Source organism: Brassica napus, chromosome C6, assembly GCF_020379485.1.
Source record: "Brassica napus cultivar Da-Ae chromosome C6, Da-Ae, whole genome shotgun sequence".
NCBI lineage: Eukaryota > Viridiplantae > Streptophyta > Magnoliopsida > Brassicales > Brassicaceae > Brassica > Brassica napus.
Genome location: NC_063449.1, coordinates 8,579,202 through 8,596,553, shown reverse-complemented (window position 1 = coordinate 8,596,553; position 17,352 = coordinate 8,579,202). Strand labels below are relative to the sequence as shown.

The 17,352-nt window shown below is 39.5% G+C and overlaps 2 protein-coding genes across 2 annotated transcripts; one reads left to right on the top strand and one right to left on the bottom strand.

Moving 5' to 3' along the window:
- Positions 1-2,528: 2,528 nt before the first annotated feature.
- On the bottom strand, positions 2,529-5,664 carry LOC111206848. The gene is made up of 9 exons (XM_022704266.2): positions 5,659-5,664; positions 4,640-4,915; positions 4,254-4,550; positions 4,021-4,100; positions 3,856-3,948; positions 3,403-3,514; positions 3,173-3,330; positions 2,983-3,103; positions 2,529-2,867 (listed from the first exon to the last, which is right to left on the bottom strand). Exons 1-9 carry the CDS (start codon positions 5,662-5,664, stop codon positions 2,529-2,531), a joined length of 1,482 nt encoding a protein of 493 aa, XP_022559987.2.
- Positions 5,665-6,237: 573 nt separating this feature from the next.
- On the top strand, positions 6,238-8,855 carry LOC125588729. The gene is made up of 2 exons (XM_048760457.1): positions 6,238-6,894; positions 6,955-8,855. The coding sequence occupies exons 1-2, from the start codon at positions 6,300-6,302 to the stop codon at positions 7,359-7,361; spliced, it is 1,002 nt and encodes a 333-aa protein (XP_048616414.1). The 5' UTR covers positions 6,238-6,299; the 3' UTR covers positions 7,362-8,855.
- The last annotated feature ends 8,497 nt before the right edge of the window (positions 8,856-17,352 follow it).

Below are 17,352 nucleotides of genomic sequence, written 5' to 3'. Positions count from 1 at the left end.
AGATCAGAAGTGATAGTGCTCTCCGAATGAGTAATCGATCTCACTGAACCTCCGATGTCTAGAGCGATCAGTAGAAGAACGACTTTGTTCAGTCTTGGCAGATGAGATTCGATGAGAAGACAGTAGAGAGATAGAAGAGGAAGAGTCTCGAGTTTCCCTCGTTAAAAGCAAGAAGAAACACTCAAACTTTCTGAATTGACGTTATTGACAATTTCCAGTGGCTTCCGGCTTATCCGAGAAAAAGAAGTTGATCCCAAATTAAGTTATTGTTTAATAAAAGTGTCCAGGGATAGGCACGAACCGAATTACTAAACAAAACTAATTTATGATATATTTTTGATTGTATATTTGAATACCTTAACCAAAAAGAATTAGAAACCCATTAAGAAAATAAAAATAAATTTGGAGGCCTCAAATATATTCTTCTTTATGCAGAGAAAGATGCAGGAGATTTCATATTTACCTGCGAGTCCTATGGGTTGTTCAGAGGGCGGAGTATCCATTCTGGTGTTACGCTGATCCTTGCAAACAATCTACTACCACTTTGGTGAATGTATTAGCTTTTCTAAATGTTGAGTAATGAATGTGTTAAACTTACACTGTTTGTGGAGGATAGTCTTGCAGAGATGGCAGATAACGTTTCTTTAGCTTATGCAAGAGAAAGATGAGTTTTGGTGAGGGTTGGATTTTTTTTTCGCTTAGAAAGGAGATAGTCAAAGATTGTTAAGGCTGGTTTAAAGAATTACTCTACCTTCCTTTTCTGATGTAGAATTTTCGTAGATATGGTAATTCATAATGATTCCGTATAATATTACTAATCAAGGATCTTAAGAAGATTTGTGATTTTTTTTTTTAAACACAGTAAACGTATTGTGCTTGGTTTTAACTTTTAAAACGGCTTCATGGGTTAGGGAGAGAGTTGATGGGTTGCTTAACTATGTAACGATGTGCAATCACAACCTGTATGCGGCTGCTCATTGTACTGGTGCAAGCCGGCCATGGGCACAAGCAGTGGCTTCCGGCTGCCGATTAATATGTAATATGTCGTCCATAAATTTTTCAAAATGTGTCTTTACTCTAGTGGTAGAGTAGCCCTCGTATATGCTCCTGGACCAGGGTTCGGATTCTCCCACCAGCATATTTCTAATTTTCGGCTATTTTTCATTTTTGGCTCCTAGGAAGTTTGTTTATTTTAGTTAAGAGTATGACTTTCATGAAAAATATTTAGCATAAGTACAAAGTTTATATTTTGGGCGTAAATTTTAATGATCCATTAACTTATTACTTATCATATTAAAAATAGTTCAGTATAATGTATTGCATATTTTTGGATAAATTATTTTATTCATTAAAATTATTTATTTCACCCACTTACTCTGTTACTGATATCAATAAATAACGTATTATGCATTTTTTTATTAAGTGTAAATGTATTACTGAAATCACAATATAAAAAAACACAATAAAAGTGGCCATCTTGATATAAAACCATAGATTAAATTCTATTTGAGAGTGGAGGAAACGAAAAAGTTATTATATTGTAACCAATCTGATTTATCTTGGCCCTAATCTAATAGGAAACGAAAAAGAAATTTATTAAAAGCCAAATTTTAATAAAATGTGTTTTCGAATGTAGAAATCATAAGAATTGGCTTCTGTCTACATAAAAGAATTTTTTTTGTAAAACATAAAAATTAATTAATTAATTTTATAATATAATTGATTTTAAATAATTAAGATTATATGAAAAATATCAAAAATCTCAAAGAATACAACATTTATTTATTAACAGTACATGTTTGCTGAGCAGGGAAGAGTCGAAGAGAAGCTTTTGGGTTGAGGTAGGTGTTGGAGATTTACGGCTTAATATAATTAGATGGGTTGAGTGTTCTTTTTTTTTCAATCAGCGATTATTGCATATACGTAACTGCAGTTAATTTCCTAAAGAGGAATATCTTGAACATCTTTATTATTTGGAGAGTTGATTTTATAAGACTATGTCGTTTTGTTTTGTTTTTTTTTTAAATCTACAAATGTCTAAATTTATATTAAGTAATGGTGGGGTAGATATACTTAGATATAGTTAATAAAAAATGGATATGTATTAATCAAGTATTGTTTTATTAAATAATAAGATCTAGAAGTCCATAAGATATTCAACCATAAAAACCAAAAAGTTATTAAAAAACCCACACAAGTGAAACTGGCAATGATTGTAGAAAATTACTCAACGTATTCTTTTTAAACCCTAAACACAAATGACCACTAAATTCTTAAAAACATGCATAAGATTTAACAACACTAAAAAGATCAAACATAAACATTAAGCAAAACTCAGTAAATATAAGTATAACCAAAAACTATTATAACCAAGACAGTTAAAATGCTGCGAAGACAAACTCTAAAATAAACTGAAACAAAGCATTGTCCTTTATTAAACCAAAACCTGTTCTTAAAACTTATTAGCCAATGAAACAAAGCATAGTGTCTTTCAATAAACAAAAGCAGTACTTAAAACATAAAACATATTAGCCACATTTGGCACGCTTAGCTTCCCTACACTCAAGCCCATCAGAACTCCTTTTCCCCACTTCATCTGCAGCTTCCTCATTCTCATTGGAAGGACCATCCTCATGATTACCCATCTGCAAAGTTTCTTCGGCGGAATGAACAATCACGTTTTCTTCTAAGTTGAGTTCAGGTGCTGGAGCTTCAGAAGGGAGTACCTTTGTGACAGTCAGAGCTTGGGTCTTGCCTTCCAAATTGTGTTTTGAAACCTTGACAATGAACTTGTGAATTTGCCCAATGGTACCCAGCAGAGCTTGTGGCACTGGGATTACATGATCATCTCCTACGTTCTCATTGGTCTAACATAAATATAAACACTTATGAGAATTCATTCGAAAGCTATATGATGGACAGGTTTGTAACACTTATGAGAATGCATTTCGAAACCTATATGATGGACATGTTCGTAACTACCTCATAGTAGCTCTCAACCAATTCCGATGCTGGCTTCCCAGTCAACTCACGTCCAGTGTCACCGATAAGCACAAAAAACGCTTGATCATCGTTATCATATACAGAGAGCTTCGTGAGATACCTGTGACAGAAAAATATTAATAGTGGATGCCAAATGTGTAGGTGTAACAAAAACTATTTGAACTCTTACTCTGCAACACCAGCAACTTCAGCCTTCCCACATTTCTTACACATAAGCGTGGTAGGCCTTTTGGTTGCCTTAGTTTTGCAACCACCGCAGGCGATATAATACCACGCTGAGCCATGCACAACATCATCAATGGTGGCTGTGCACTCAAACCAAGCAACCTGCGTAATTGTAAAATTACATAAATAAATAAGGCAGCGCAGCGAATGTGTAAAACGTATGAGTGGTTGTACCTTTGTTTCTTCTTGCTTGATGTATGAGAATAGTTCTCCTATAGTAACTGTCTCAGCCTTGGTGACAATCTCGACATTAACCCTGTTAGCAACATCCGAGTTTGAGCTCAACCTGAAGTAAAGGTTCCCCAAAAATTATGTAAGTCAAAGCTTCCAAATGCTTATGCAACTAAGAAATAATTATCAAGTCAGATAATCCCTGGTTAGTTGAACATCCATGTCAAAAAAACACACACGAAGATGACAGAGAGGATAGAGCTAGCGCGCCTGTAGCACAAATAATGTTAAAATACCAACAAAAATAAATTATCACATCGCAAAGGTAAAAACAAATCTTACTCAACAACTATCGGGACTAATCTATGTTCTTCACGCATCCTATTAACTTATATAAACAAAAGCAAAGATTTGGTATTACTAACCTCCAAATTGTTTCGGGTTGACGGTGGTCACCAGAATAACACTCGGAGTGTTTCATGCACCTTAAACTTCTCACAGAAGTCAGTGGCAGCCTTGTCCCATAGATAGAGCTTCATCACAGGACCACTGCATCAAACCGAAACTCATGAGATCAGTGAAATTGTATAGGCATAGATCAAAACACGAGGAATAACTTACTCATGCGTTTGAACATGAACCAAAATTCGCCTTGTAGAAGCTATCTCGACTTCATCAAGCACAAGACTATCATTCAGAGTCTACCCATTCACCAGTTTTATGTGACCAACATAATCTGCAAGAAGAGAAAATATAACTCAGTACTTTATAATAAATAAACCGAGAACCCATGTAACAAACCTAAACAACTAAGATCGAGACATAACATCATCCAAACCAATCAAATGCTAAACCATAAAATCCGGTGGAATCAAACCGTAAAGATCCCCCTTGAGGTCACAGGCCGCTTCAAATTCTTCATATCCATAGAAGCAGAACCGATCATCAGGAAACTGAACCGGACTGTCTTCGAGTTCAGAGAGGACAGAATTCCATGAGAAAACAATGGTAACGTCTGGTTCAGCTACCCAGTACACAATCTTGCTTTTAGATCCATAAAACTTGTTAAGTCTGTAGATGGAACCAGCGATCATATGTGGCAAATAGGTGTCAATCATGCTCGGTGGGATGAATCCTTGGATCACAGTACCCTGTTGATAACGAAAAGGAAAAAAAATGAATGTTAGTAATTTAATCAAGCAAAACCGATACAATAGAAATCAAATATGTCGGAATAAACCTGTTCGTCAATCAGAAGCATTTCTAGACCAATAAGTATCTTCGTGAGTGCATTCTGAGCCTCCCAAAAATGGATCAGGCGAAACCTTAACTCGCCTTCTTGTGGTCCGAACTTGCCATCTTTGAAGAACAACACTTCATCAGTTTTGGCGGACGGGACACCAGATCCGCCGCTATGTTTGATCGTCCCAGCGGAGGAGACAATGGCCTTGCCGTTTGATTTCTTTGGTATAAGATCGCCGGAGACAGCGTTGGTGCAAGAGCCACCTGATGTGCCCTGGTTCGTGGATCAGTCCATTGGAGCCAACCAGCATGGAGATCAGGACGTTCTGAACAATTTGACCGAGGTTCGTTCATCCGACCGTACCGATCAGACTGACCAAGCCGTTCCGCGTGCGTCCCGATTGGAGCTTCGGCTGGAACCACGTCCAGACGACCTAACCGACCGAACCACAGCCCGTCTTCCCCAACCAACTCGACATTCTAAAACCCACGGTCGAGCCAGACTTAGCTTGGGTCGTGAAGAAACCAAAGACGGACATGCATTCTTATCTGGCGGACCATCCGGACAGTCCCGCAAGCGTCCTTATCTTTACCCCGTGCATCCATCTGGTTCGGATGAACCTGGACATCTTGACTAGTCTTCTCCATTTTCCGTGCCTTGACCAGATCTAGTCTTCTCCATTTTCCGTGCCTTGACCAGATCTAGTCTTCTCCATTTTCCGTGTTTTGACCAGATCTAGTCTTCTCCATTTTCCGTGCCTTGACTAGATCTAGTCAAATTTATATTTTCTATGCATTGTTTTCGTACATTTCTATTTATTATCTTTGACTACAAAACGCTAAAAATATGTAGTCCCTTTGATGAATAAAAGCAGTTCATTTTAGTTGTTTATTTTCGATTCTTCTTTTCTCTGAGTGAGAGAGAGAGTTCTTAGCTAGTTCATCGGTTTGAACCGGCTTGTTGATTTGGTGGTCAGCCAATCATCTTTTGTGTCGTTTGGTGGTTAGCCAACACACCTTCATCGTTTCTTAGGTGGTTAGCCTTAGATCGTGGTATATCAAGAGTCATTCCGCATCTCTTGACGATCCATTCATTCCATTCCAGTTCCAGAAGTGCCATCGCCTTCTCGGTTCATATCAAACACCCGGCCAAAGCCATCCTTCCCGTTTTGGGCGTATCAACTTGGTATCAGAGCCACTTTGGCTGGTTTGTTTTCTTTCATCTTTCATCTTCTCATCTCTCCACGTTTTTTCTTTTCTTATTTCTTGGATCCGGGCTGTTCCTTTACTCCCTTGTGATCGCCTATTATAAAAAAAAAAAAAAAAAAAAAAAAAAAAATCGATAAAAAAAAAAAAAGTTTTGGCGTGAATCACTTCTGAAGAGAAATCCAGGGGGAGTGGTGGAAGAGAAACCCTGCTGGCTGAAGAGAAATCCAGCCTTAGGACAGTTAAGGCGGATCCATATCAAAAATCTCTTCATCTTACCTTCTCTTTTCTTTTTCTCACAAAAGTTTGTTTTGGGTTTTGATTGCTGAATTTTGACTGCCTATCATCCTTTGAACCAGTGAAAGAACTCTGAGTGACCATCTAAAAATCGTGAGCTAAACACTTTGAGAGTGTGAGGATTTTTATTTGCTAACTTTGTTAAGTGTTTCAAGATGTTTGGACTTCTCAAGAAATCAAAACCACTACAAGATGATGTCTACTTTCCTTTTAAAACTATTGTTGAAAAGAAGCAATTGATTTTTGACAAGAGACAGTTTGCTTCTAATGAATTTGATTTTGTGCAAAAACAAAGGAAGAGAGAAAACAGGTCCAATGATGAGAAGTGGGTCAGAAGTGGTGATCGTCTCTTCACCAAAACCAAGAGAAGCAACCGTGTAGTGCTTGATCAAAACGAGCTTCAAACTTATGCTAGTTTGGAGAAGATGTTGCATAAGGCAATTCATGCTATCCGACAGCTCAAAAGGAAGGGAAACACCAACACTTCTTCGGCACCAAAACAACAATGTAAGTCTTCTTATCTTTCAAATTCTGATTTGAAAACTAATGAGATTTCTTTTGATAAAAGCAAAGCTGTGAAACCCACAAGCAAAGCTCATTCCACCAGGTGCTTCAAATGCCATAGGATCGGTCATTATGCTAACAAGTGTCAAAAGCAAAAACCGTTGGTGACTTTGGAGAATGAGAACCTTGAAACCGAGCCAGAAAAGGAAGAGCCTTTGCCAATTCAAATACCGGACCAAACTCAAGGTGAGCATTGTGCTGATTATGGTTCTTTTGCTTATAATCCTTTTCCTTTTAATGTTTCAGATTTGAGGACAAATCTTTTTGAAGAGGAAGGGAATGATGTGCCCTGGTTCGTGGATCAGTCCATTGGAGCCAACCAGCATGGAGATCAGGACGTTCTGAACAATTTGACCGAGGTTCGTTCATCCGACCGTACCGATCAGACTGACCAAGCCGTTCCGCGTGCGTCCCGATTGGAGCTTCGGCTGGAACCACGTCCAGACGACCTAACCGACCGAACCACAGCCCGTCTTCCCCAACCAACTCGACATTCTAAAACCCACGGTCGAGCCAGACTTAGCTTGGGTCGTGAAGAAACCAAAGACGGACATGCATTCTTATCTGGCGGACCATCCGGACAGTCCCGCAAGCGTCCTTATCTTTACCCCGTGCATCCATCTGGTTCGGATGAACCTGGACATCTTGACTAGTCTTCTCCATTTTCCGTGCCTTGACCAGATCTAGTCTTCTCCATTTTCCGTGCCTTGACTAGATCTAGTCAAATTTATATTTTCTATGCATTGTTTTCCTACATTTCTATTTATTATCTTTGACTACAAAACACTATAAATATGTAGTCCCTTTGATGAATAAAAGCAGTTCATTTTAGTTGTTTATTTTCGATTCTTCTTTTCTCTGAGTGAGAGAGAGAGTTCTTAGCTAGTTCATCGGTTTGAACCGGCTTGTTGATTTGGTGGTCAGCCAATCATCTTTTGTGTCGTTTGGTGGTTAGCCAACACACCTTCATCGTTTCTTAGGTGGTTAGCCTTAGATCGTGGTATATCAAGAGTCATTCCGCATCTCTTGACGATCCATTCATTCCATTCCAGTTCCAGAAGTGCCATCGCCTTCTCGGTTCATATCAAACACCCGGCCAAAGCCATCCTTCCCGTTTTGGGCGTATCACCACCCGTTTAGCCGGTACGTCTGATCGGCTCGGCAGAGGAGACAACGGCCTTGCCGTTTGGTTTCTTCTTCTTAGGATCGCCGGAGACATCTGTAGCAATAGTGACACCTGTTTGGCCGTCTCGTTTGACCGGCTCGGTGGAGGAGACAACGTCCTTTACGTTTGGTTTCTTCACGATGAGATCGGCGGATACAGGGGATTTGGTGCTGGAATCCATCGCTTTGGTCGGTCCGGCGGAGGAGACGACGTCTTTTCTGTTTGGTTTCTTCGAGATAAGATCGCCGGAAATAGGGGATTTTTTGTTGGAATTCATCGACTGAGAGAATATTTTTGTATTTAATAAATCTGAGAGAATAAGAGAGTTATAAAGAAACTTTGAGGGGTGAAGGCGAAAGGAAGCAACAAATGAGATTTTCGGAGGATTCATTGAACAGAGATGGAGTAGTGTGTCGATTGATCGCCGTTCCGTTGAAGAAGTGGAAAAGACGAAGCTAGGAGATAGAAGAGGAAACTACGGATCGAAGAGATCGACGATCCGCTCAAAAGTGGAGATGTCGAAGGAAATCATCGACACAGCCTGACGTGCTAGGGTTTCTCTTGGACTGGGCTTTTGGACCAATAATAATTCACTTCACGTATCAAAAAAATAAAACAGCCCAACACCACCCAAATCCGGTGTGACGTGGCAAAAAGAACCCACCACATTGGATGATTTTAATTGCCGACGTGGAGGGTCTATCTGTTGCTTGTATCGAGCTTTTACTTATTGTTTGATGTCACAATTCATTTGCAGAGAAGTCCTTCGTGGCTTAACAAACCTAGCATATTGCCACAGGGTCAGATAGAAACCATCCTTTGTGATTAGAAACAGCTTATGGAATACTCCATCTTTACTGTATCTCAAGGGCAGCTAAAAATTCCATTTGCCCAACTTTTTACGGATAATTAAAACTTATTTGATGTTTGCTGACAAATCTTCTTCCTGTTTTTGCTTTATTTAGGTGGGAGTTAACTAATGGAGTGTAGATTTTGGAATAACTCTGACACATAGAGAAAAAACAATTTAGCAGCAAGAGATTGCTAATTTCTGCCTCTATGCAGCCAGTCTCTCTGCCCGAAAAATGGAAGAACTGGAGACATGTTTGGTGATGATAATAGATTCATTGCTAAACACGTAAATCAGATCAAAGGCTGTTTATTATCACACTTAGTCACTCACACACTACAAGAAAACATCAAGGATTCTGAGGGAAAAAATCGTCGGAATTTCTTCGGAATATCGTTATTCCGACGAAATTCCGACGAAACACGTCGTCGGAAATAATTCCTCGGAATTTCTTTTTTCCTCGAAAATCCCTCGGAATTTTCCGACGGACTTCCGAGGAAATTCCAAGGATCCCTTGTTTGTCGGAAAAGTCCTCGGAATATACCGAGGGAGAACTTCGTCGGGATAATTCCTCGGAAGTTCATCGATCGATGCGTGTTTGGACATATATACATCGATCGATAGGAGTATACCGACGGACTTTTTCCTCGGTTTATTCCGAGGAACTGTTCCCTCGGTATATTCCGAGGGATCCGTTCCTCGGAATTTTCCGAGGGAGCTGTCCCTCGGAAAATTCCGAGGGAAATGTCCCTCGGAAAATTCCGAGGGAAATGTCCCTCGCTATATTTTTTTAAAAAAACGGATCGATCGATGCGTTTTTGTTCAAAAACGCATCGATCGATCTAGTGAAAAATATAATTAATTTCCTCGGAATGTAAAAAATATTAATTTTTTTGAAAAAATAAAATTTCTGAAATTTAAATTCGAAAATATGAAATTAAAAGTAAAATTGAAATCATATTAATTAATATTCAAAGTTTCACAAATAAAAATAAAACATTCCGAGATTGGGGGAAAAAAAAAACTACGGGTCTGGCACGTCCGGGAACACCTCGTTCGGGTACATCCTCTGCATCATCTCCATCATTTGCTGGTTCAGCCTCCTCTGTGCCTCATAGCCCGCCTGTTGAGCCGCCATCTGGGTCTCCAACAAAGATATACGATCATCTTTGTCCTTCAACTGAGCCGTAAGTACTTCTGGATCAACAAAGGGCGGTGGTGCAGAAGAAGGAGGAACCGACCGGGTGCGACGACCCAAACCGACCAAACGTCCCTTCTTCTTTGGAACCGACTGAATAGAAAAAAGCCAAATTTAGAAATTTAAACCAAGAAATAAATGAATTGAACTTTAAAAAAAAAAGAACTTACGGATTCAACGATTTCGTTGATTCGAAACCGGGACAAGTTGGTCGAAGCCGTCGAAGCGTCATCCTCGGTTTGAAGCTGAGACACTTCGTCTACCACCTGAGTTTGGACCAGGTCGACCACGTCCCTCACAAGACCGTCATCAATCTGGCCGGTCTTCTTGTTGGTATACGCCCTCCTCATTAGGGCGAGATCATCAACCGGCTCGCCATCATTTTCTTCCGCCTTGAAAAAAAACATAAAATTAAAGAAACATTAGAAATTAGAAGAAATGCACAATAAATTTAAATTCTGAAACTCAAATAATTGGAAAAAAAACGGTTGAACTTACCATGCGATCTCCGAGAATGGCAATAGATTGAGCACCCAAGTTATGCTTGTAGATGTCCTTCCCTTTACGGTCGCTCCTGCGGTTGGTGGAGTTGGTGGAAGAAGTTTCTTTCGTCTCCTCCTTATCCCAATGCGCACACAACTCCTTCCAGACCGTGTCGTTCATCGACTTTGGGACCTTTTAATTAAAAAAAAAAGAAAAACTTTAATAAATTAAAAAATAGTTTAATAAATTAAAAAATTGTTTAATAAATTAAATCGAACCTTATTGATTTCCCACTTCTTCTTCCACTCGTGGATCTGCTTCCCATAGTTGTCCATTACTTTATGGACGAAGTGGTGATAGATAAAGAGCGTCTCATCGGAATTCCAGTTGAACTCTTGCTGAAAAAAAAACACAATTAGTAGAAAATTTATATTAAAGATTAAAAATATAAGTAAAAAATTAGAATACTTACCGCAAACTGACGAAACCACAGAACCTGCTTGTCGGTTGGGAAGTGAGTGAAAGTCGGATGTCCACTGTCGAGGGCCGAGTACATCATACGGTTGATCCATGCGCTGATCCCGTTCCCGGATCGGTTGAACCTTATTAAAAGAACAAACGGTTAATAATGAATCCAAATTTAAAGAAAAAAAATGTTTAATTACCATGTTTGACCCCGTCCATGTGGATACGGAGTGAGATACGGAAGATGGTCACGACCGGGCTGTTGAACCAACTCCGCAACCCTCATCACTCCCGGAGGACCCGGAGGAACAGGAGCGGATGCAGCAGCGGGAGCGAGAGGAGCATGAGCGGGTGCAGCAGAGGGAGATGTATGGTTGGAGCTGTGGGGCGAAGGGGAATCCTGAAAATGGCTGGAATCCCGAGACTGGCTCCCCGTACCACCACGACCACGACGCTGTCGAGGCCGGGTCTGATCATCATGAGACCTGTAAATTAAAAAAATATATTTAATAAATACAGAAATATATAAATTAATTTTTTTTTATTAAAAAAAATCCTAAATAATTTAATCACAGAAAAAGATTTATATATATTAAATTTTTTAATAAATATATATAAATAGTTCTAATAAACAAAAAATAGTTTTAATAAATAAAAATAGTTTAATAATTATAAAAAAATAGTTTTAATAATATATATATATGAAAAATATTTTTAAATCCCAAATAATAGTATTTAATCACAAAAAAGTTTTATAGATATTTAAAATGTTTTGTAAAATCCAAAAAATCGAATTTATATAGAAATTTTTTTTTGTAAAATCCAAAAAATCGAATTTATATAGAAAAATCGTTTTGTAAAATACAAAAATCGATTTTATATACAAAAATCGATTTTATAAATACAAAAAATAAAAAAATTATAAAAAAATTCTAAATCAATTCAACAAAACAAATTATTCAACCAAATCACAATTCTAAACCTATTATACAACCAAATCACAATCCTAACCAATCACCCTAACAAAAATCTATCAAAACTACACAAAAACCTAACAAATAGAACCTAAGAGAGTGAGATAGGGTCCTTACATGATTTGTGTAAGAGAAGAGGGAGATCGCCGGAGATATCGTCGGATTTCAGGGGGAAATCGCCGGAGAGAAAGAGAGGAGTCGCGCAGAAGAAGAAGAGAGTATTGGGGAAGAAGAAGGGGCTCGTGGTTATAAAACCTAGGGTCCGACGGACATTATCCGTCGGAATTCCGTCGGAATTCTAATTTCAATTTTCGCGAAATATTTGCCCGGTAAAATGAAAATATTCCGAGGAAATTCCGACAGATAGTAAAATATCCGTCGGAATTTCCTCGGAATATTCCGAGGAACTAGTGTTTGGGGTTTCAAAACATCAATTTTTTTGCCGTATTTCATTTCTTATACAATTGTAATGCATACCATTGAGGATTCTTTGTATACATGAGCATAAACCATGAAATAACAAATTTCAAAACTAATTGAAAGTATTCCCTTTACCGTTCATTAAAAGGTATAAGTGTTTCTCTTATGTTGCGAGATTTCGTTCATACAATCGGAAAAGTGTTAATTATACGGTAAGGAACAAATTTTTGACTTCATAATGAACGTAAGACACTTAATAAGGGTTATATAGGTGTTATTCAAACGGCAAAACGTTGTTTTCGGTTTAAAAACCCTATTTCCTCGGAATTTCCTCGGATTATTCCGAGGGAACTCCGAGGAAACCCTCTTCTTCCTCGGAATTTCCTCGGAATATTCCGAGGAAATTCCGACGAACTAGTGTTTGGGGTTTCAAAACGTAATTTTTTTTAAAAAAACGCATCGATCGATGCGTTTTTGAACAAAAACAAATTGATCGATTACTAAGATGGACCGGGCCGTAAGATTGTGATCGATCGATGAGAGTATCCCATCAATCGATCGAAAATCTGAATTGTTCCTCGGAATGCCCTCGGAAAATCTTGTATGTTTTTTTTAAAAACGCATCGATCGATGCGTTTTTGAACAAAAACAAATCGATCGATTACTAAGATGGACCGGGCCGTAAGATTGTGATCGATCGATGAGAGTATTCCATCGATCGATCGAGAATCTGAATTGTTCCTCGGAATGCCCTCGGAAAATCTTGTATGTTTTTTTAAAAACGCATCGATCGATGCGTTTTGAACAAAAACAAATCGATCGATTACTAAGATGGCCCGGGCCGCAAGATTGTGATCGATCGATGAGAGTATTCCATCGATCGATCGAGAATCTGAATTGTTCCTCGGAATGCCCTCGGAAAATCTTGTATGTTTTTTTTAAAAACGCATCGATCGATGCGTTTTTGAACAAAAACAAATCGATCGATTACTAAGATGGCCCGGGCCGTAAGATTGTGATCGATCGATGAGAGTATCCCATCGATCGATCGACAATCTGAATTGTTCCTCGGAATTTCCTCGGAAAATCTTGTATGTTTTTTTAAAAACGCATCGATCGATGCGTTATAGAACAAAAACGCATCGATCGATTACCAAGATGGCCCGGGCCGTAAGAATGTGATCGATCGATGCGTTATAGAACAAAAACGCATCGATCGATGCGTGTTCGGAAAACAGAATTATAAGGCAAAACCCGACCTTTTTTGGATCTAAACCTTAGAACTCTCATCCCCTCCGATTTCCCCTATAATTCGCCCCCCCTTTCTCTCTCTATAATCATCCGATTTGAACAATTTTGGGCTCTATTCCACTTGATTTTTCGAGCTCTACCTGATTCCTACACTCGTCTTCACCCTAAGACAGGTATACTCCGCGAATCTCCACATTCTGAAATCGTGTTCTTGAGCAATTTTTTGGGTTTTGTGAATTTCTTATTTCCGTGTTGATTCCTTGATCAAATATGCATGAAACAGATGTTTAAACATGGAATAGAACACAATTGTCTGTGATCAACGAGTTTGGAACAGGATTTGAGATGATTTAGGGATTGAGAATTTTTTTCAATTTGGTTTTTTTTATCACAACTCGATTTCGCTTTTCATTTTCATGTTGCTTTGAGTTCTTAATTGATTATAACCATGTTGAGAGCAATGATTCTATTTTGTAGAGAATGAAGCGCACGAAAACATCAGCAAAGAAAAACACACAAGAAGAGGGTTCGTCTCAGCTGGAGAAGCAAAGGCCAAAGAAGTGGGATAAGTCTGATACCACCCACTACAACAACATGAAGAAGGTAGCCGTTCCGGCTACACAACTAGCATGTCCTGAGACGATGACAATATTGGGAATCAAAGCAGACATTGAAGGACTGTTCCAGAACATGGGTCTAGGCCAACTATGCAACCTCAACGAACCCACTTATCCGGAGTTGGTACGCCAGTTCATAGCATCCGCATACGTCACCCGTCCCGATGATAGCCATCAGGAAGGTTTTCTGGCATTCGTAGTGCAGAAAGTATACTATGAGGTATCTTTCACAGACCTCTGCGGACTATTTGGATTGAGTGCAGGGGAGAGGACATGGTCTTTATTGGACTTCAGAGCTGTTGAACTTCTGGGAAACGATTGGCACAGGGGTTTATAGATCTTCTCAGGCAAAGGAGTCACTTATCCGGAGCCCAGTACTGAGATATGCCACACGCCTCATTGGCTCATTGCTATACGGGACAACCACAGCCGCATCAGTCACGCAATGGGAGTTGTGCCTCCTGTACCAAGGTGTGAGGCATTTGCTACCGGCATTTGGAAACTCTACATTCCCACCTGCTACTGCCTTCAACATGGGAGCGGTGCAAACTTAGCAGGATACAAGGGGAAAGTAACCAAATCCAAGAGCAATGCATGTGGATTTGGTGCAGTGATTACTCGGATCCTTAGACATGTGGGTGTAGACTGCGAGAACCAGCAGGTAGCACTGGACAGATCGAACAACATTGCTTGGAACTACCTGGATGTCATTTCTCTAGTAAGTAAGGAGTTCATAGCTGGTCCCCACTCGAGGATCCATCGGGATGGTCCTTACGTCTACGTATTCCAGGACCGAGCGAAGAAAACACTCTACTGCCACCTGCCTCAGATCGGCCTGACTGCTCTACTTTCAGAGGCTGCAGTTGAGTTCCTACCCCCTGCTACCGCACTAGTAGACAAGCCATCCTTCTTCACGCCAAAATATCAGACCAAAGGCAAGGGCGTGGTTGATGAAGAAGGACAAGATGAGGCTGCACAAGCCATTCCAGATGATTCACAACCCCATCAGCTACTCCCATCAGACTCCAGCCAGTACAAGCTGCAAGAGCTTCCACCGAACGCCACTTCGCGCCAGCAACAACATTGGAGAGATCAGAGCATAAAGACAAACAACGACATGCTACACAAGATCTGGGCTGCCATTTCACGTATCAGGCCGTGTCGTTGCCAAAAGGATGATGTAGTTCATCGGGACAACTCTCCATCCAGCTCTGGTTCGGGTTCGAGTGGTACACACAGGGTAAGAAAGAGGTCCAAGAGACCCAACGATGCAGGAACATCTGGAGCAGGAGACGAGGAGTAGGAGCTATCACCGGCTATTTTATTTTCTTTTCTATTCTAACGTTTTATGGTCTTATTTTCTGTTAATTTTGAACTGAGTTTTTTTTTAGGTTTCTTAATTATGAGTTCGTATTTCTTTTACATGGTTTCTTCGTTTTATTTGGTTGTGTTTTGAGTAGCTTTTAATTCGTATTCAGCTTTGCCTTGCTAGATAAACCAAATAACTATTATCCGAGGAAAGAGGTTATATCAAGTGTTCCTCGGAATTTCCTCGGTATTTCTTAAAAAAAAAAAAAATAAGTTCAATGGTAGTCTGTTTCCGAGTCATCATCACCAGATGAATCTGAATCTGGATCTTGGTGAAACTCTCCAATCACTGGTTCATCCTCTACGTGAACGACGGCTTCCTCTCCAAAGTCGGTTAAATCGACTACAAGGCCAACTCCAGCTAAATCTTCTGCTGCACTACAGTTGCCGGATGTGCTTGGTTGTAGTGGGTCTTCCAGCTCAGAACTTCCCTGAACTCGGCCTCTCGGGTTGAGTCTTGTAACAGTAACCCATGGATCATCTCTGTTCCTTACCCGGGGGTACTTGATATAACAAACCTGTAACATTTAGAAAAATTATAAATTAATACACATGATGATGAATCATTCTGAATAATTAACATTTAATTACCTGATCGGCCTGGGAAGCAAGAATGAAAGGATCATAATATTGCAGCTTTCGCCTCGAATTTACTGATGTAACACCAAATGCATCTGTTCTCACACCTCGATCTGGGGTGTTGTCGTGCCAATCACAATAGAAAACAGTACAGCGCAATCCAACCATGCCCAAATACTTGATTTCCAAAATCTCATGTATGTGTCCGTAGTATACATCATCTCCTGATGCAGAACAAACGCCAGCATCATAAGTCGTACTCGAACGTCTCCTCTTCTGAGTTGTGAATGCATATCCTCGAGTACAAAATCTCGGATATGACTTCACAACAAAGTTTGGTCCAACGACCATCTCACGTATCCAATCGTCAAATGTTTCACCTCTGGCCAAACCAGCAGACACCTATTAATAGCACATATATATATATATTATATCAATAAATGTGAATTAGTATAAATATGTGATAAAATATATTTTAATTTGTTTAAAGCACTCACATAAGTAAACATCCATCCAGTAAATTCTCTCTGCTTCATTTCTTCTAGTTCGTCCTCTGTGGCGTATCTATACTCGAACCGCTTTTCTGCCATGAAAATCCTGTATATGATGACAATAATGTAATTAATTAAGATTTAAATTTCAACTTGTTAAAATAAAAATTTGTAAGCTCATTTATTTACCTCTCATATTGAAGAACGTCTTCGCAGTTGGTGAGCAAATATGTTTGCAAATGACTGCGCTCCTGCTCAGTAAGTCGACGGTCCTTTGGTTTTCCGCTAAGTCGTCCAACGTCTGTGAAAATGTCTGGAACCGTAACATGATATGTTGCCCGTTCGCCTCTATCATCATGCCGAGCAGGTCTTCTGTTTTTGGTCTGAACTTCTGCTGGAAAGTAGTACTCGGCAAAGTTTGAAGTTTCTTCATTGATCATCTGTGCGACTATAGAACCTTCCACCCTACTTAAATTTTTCACCATCTTCTTCAAATGGAACATATACCGCTCATACAGATACATCCATCTATACTGCACAGGACCACCAAGTTCCAATTCTCTTGCCAGGTGAATAACAAGATGCTCCATAACATCAAAAAATGAGGGAGGAAATATCTTCTCAAGGTTGCACTGAATCACGGCTATGTTAGTCTTCAAATTTTCAATACCTTCAAGAGTCACTGATCTCGTGCATAAATCGCGGAAGAAACCACTTATCCCTGCAATTGCTTCATGAACATTTCGTGGTAATAGTTCCTTGAAGGCGAACGGAAGGAGGCGC

Bases quoted from the DNA above. Each gene is read 5' to 3' on its own strand.
- LOC111206848 (XM_022704266.2), bottom strand. The intron at 4,551-4,639 runs GTTTATTCCGAC...CGTTATCAACAG, and splicing joins TGCTTCTGATTGACGAACAG to GGTACTGTGATCCAAGGATT. The intron at 4,101-4,253 runs GTTTAGCATTTG...GTGAATGGGTAG, and splicing joins TGATTCCACCGGATTTTATG to ACTCTGAATGATAGTCTTGT.
- LOC125588729 (XM_048760457.1), top strand. From the start codon at position 6,300: ATGTTTGGACTTCTCAAGAAATCAAAACCACTACAAGATGATGTCTAC. The intron at 6,895-6,954 runs GTGAGCATTGTG...TTAATGTTTCAG, and splicing joins AATACCGGACCAAACTCAAG to ATTTGAGGACAAATCTTTTT.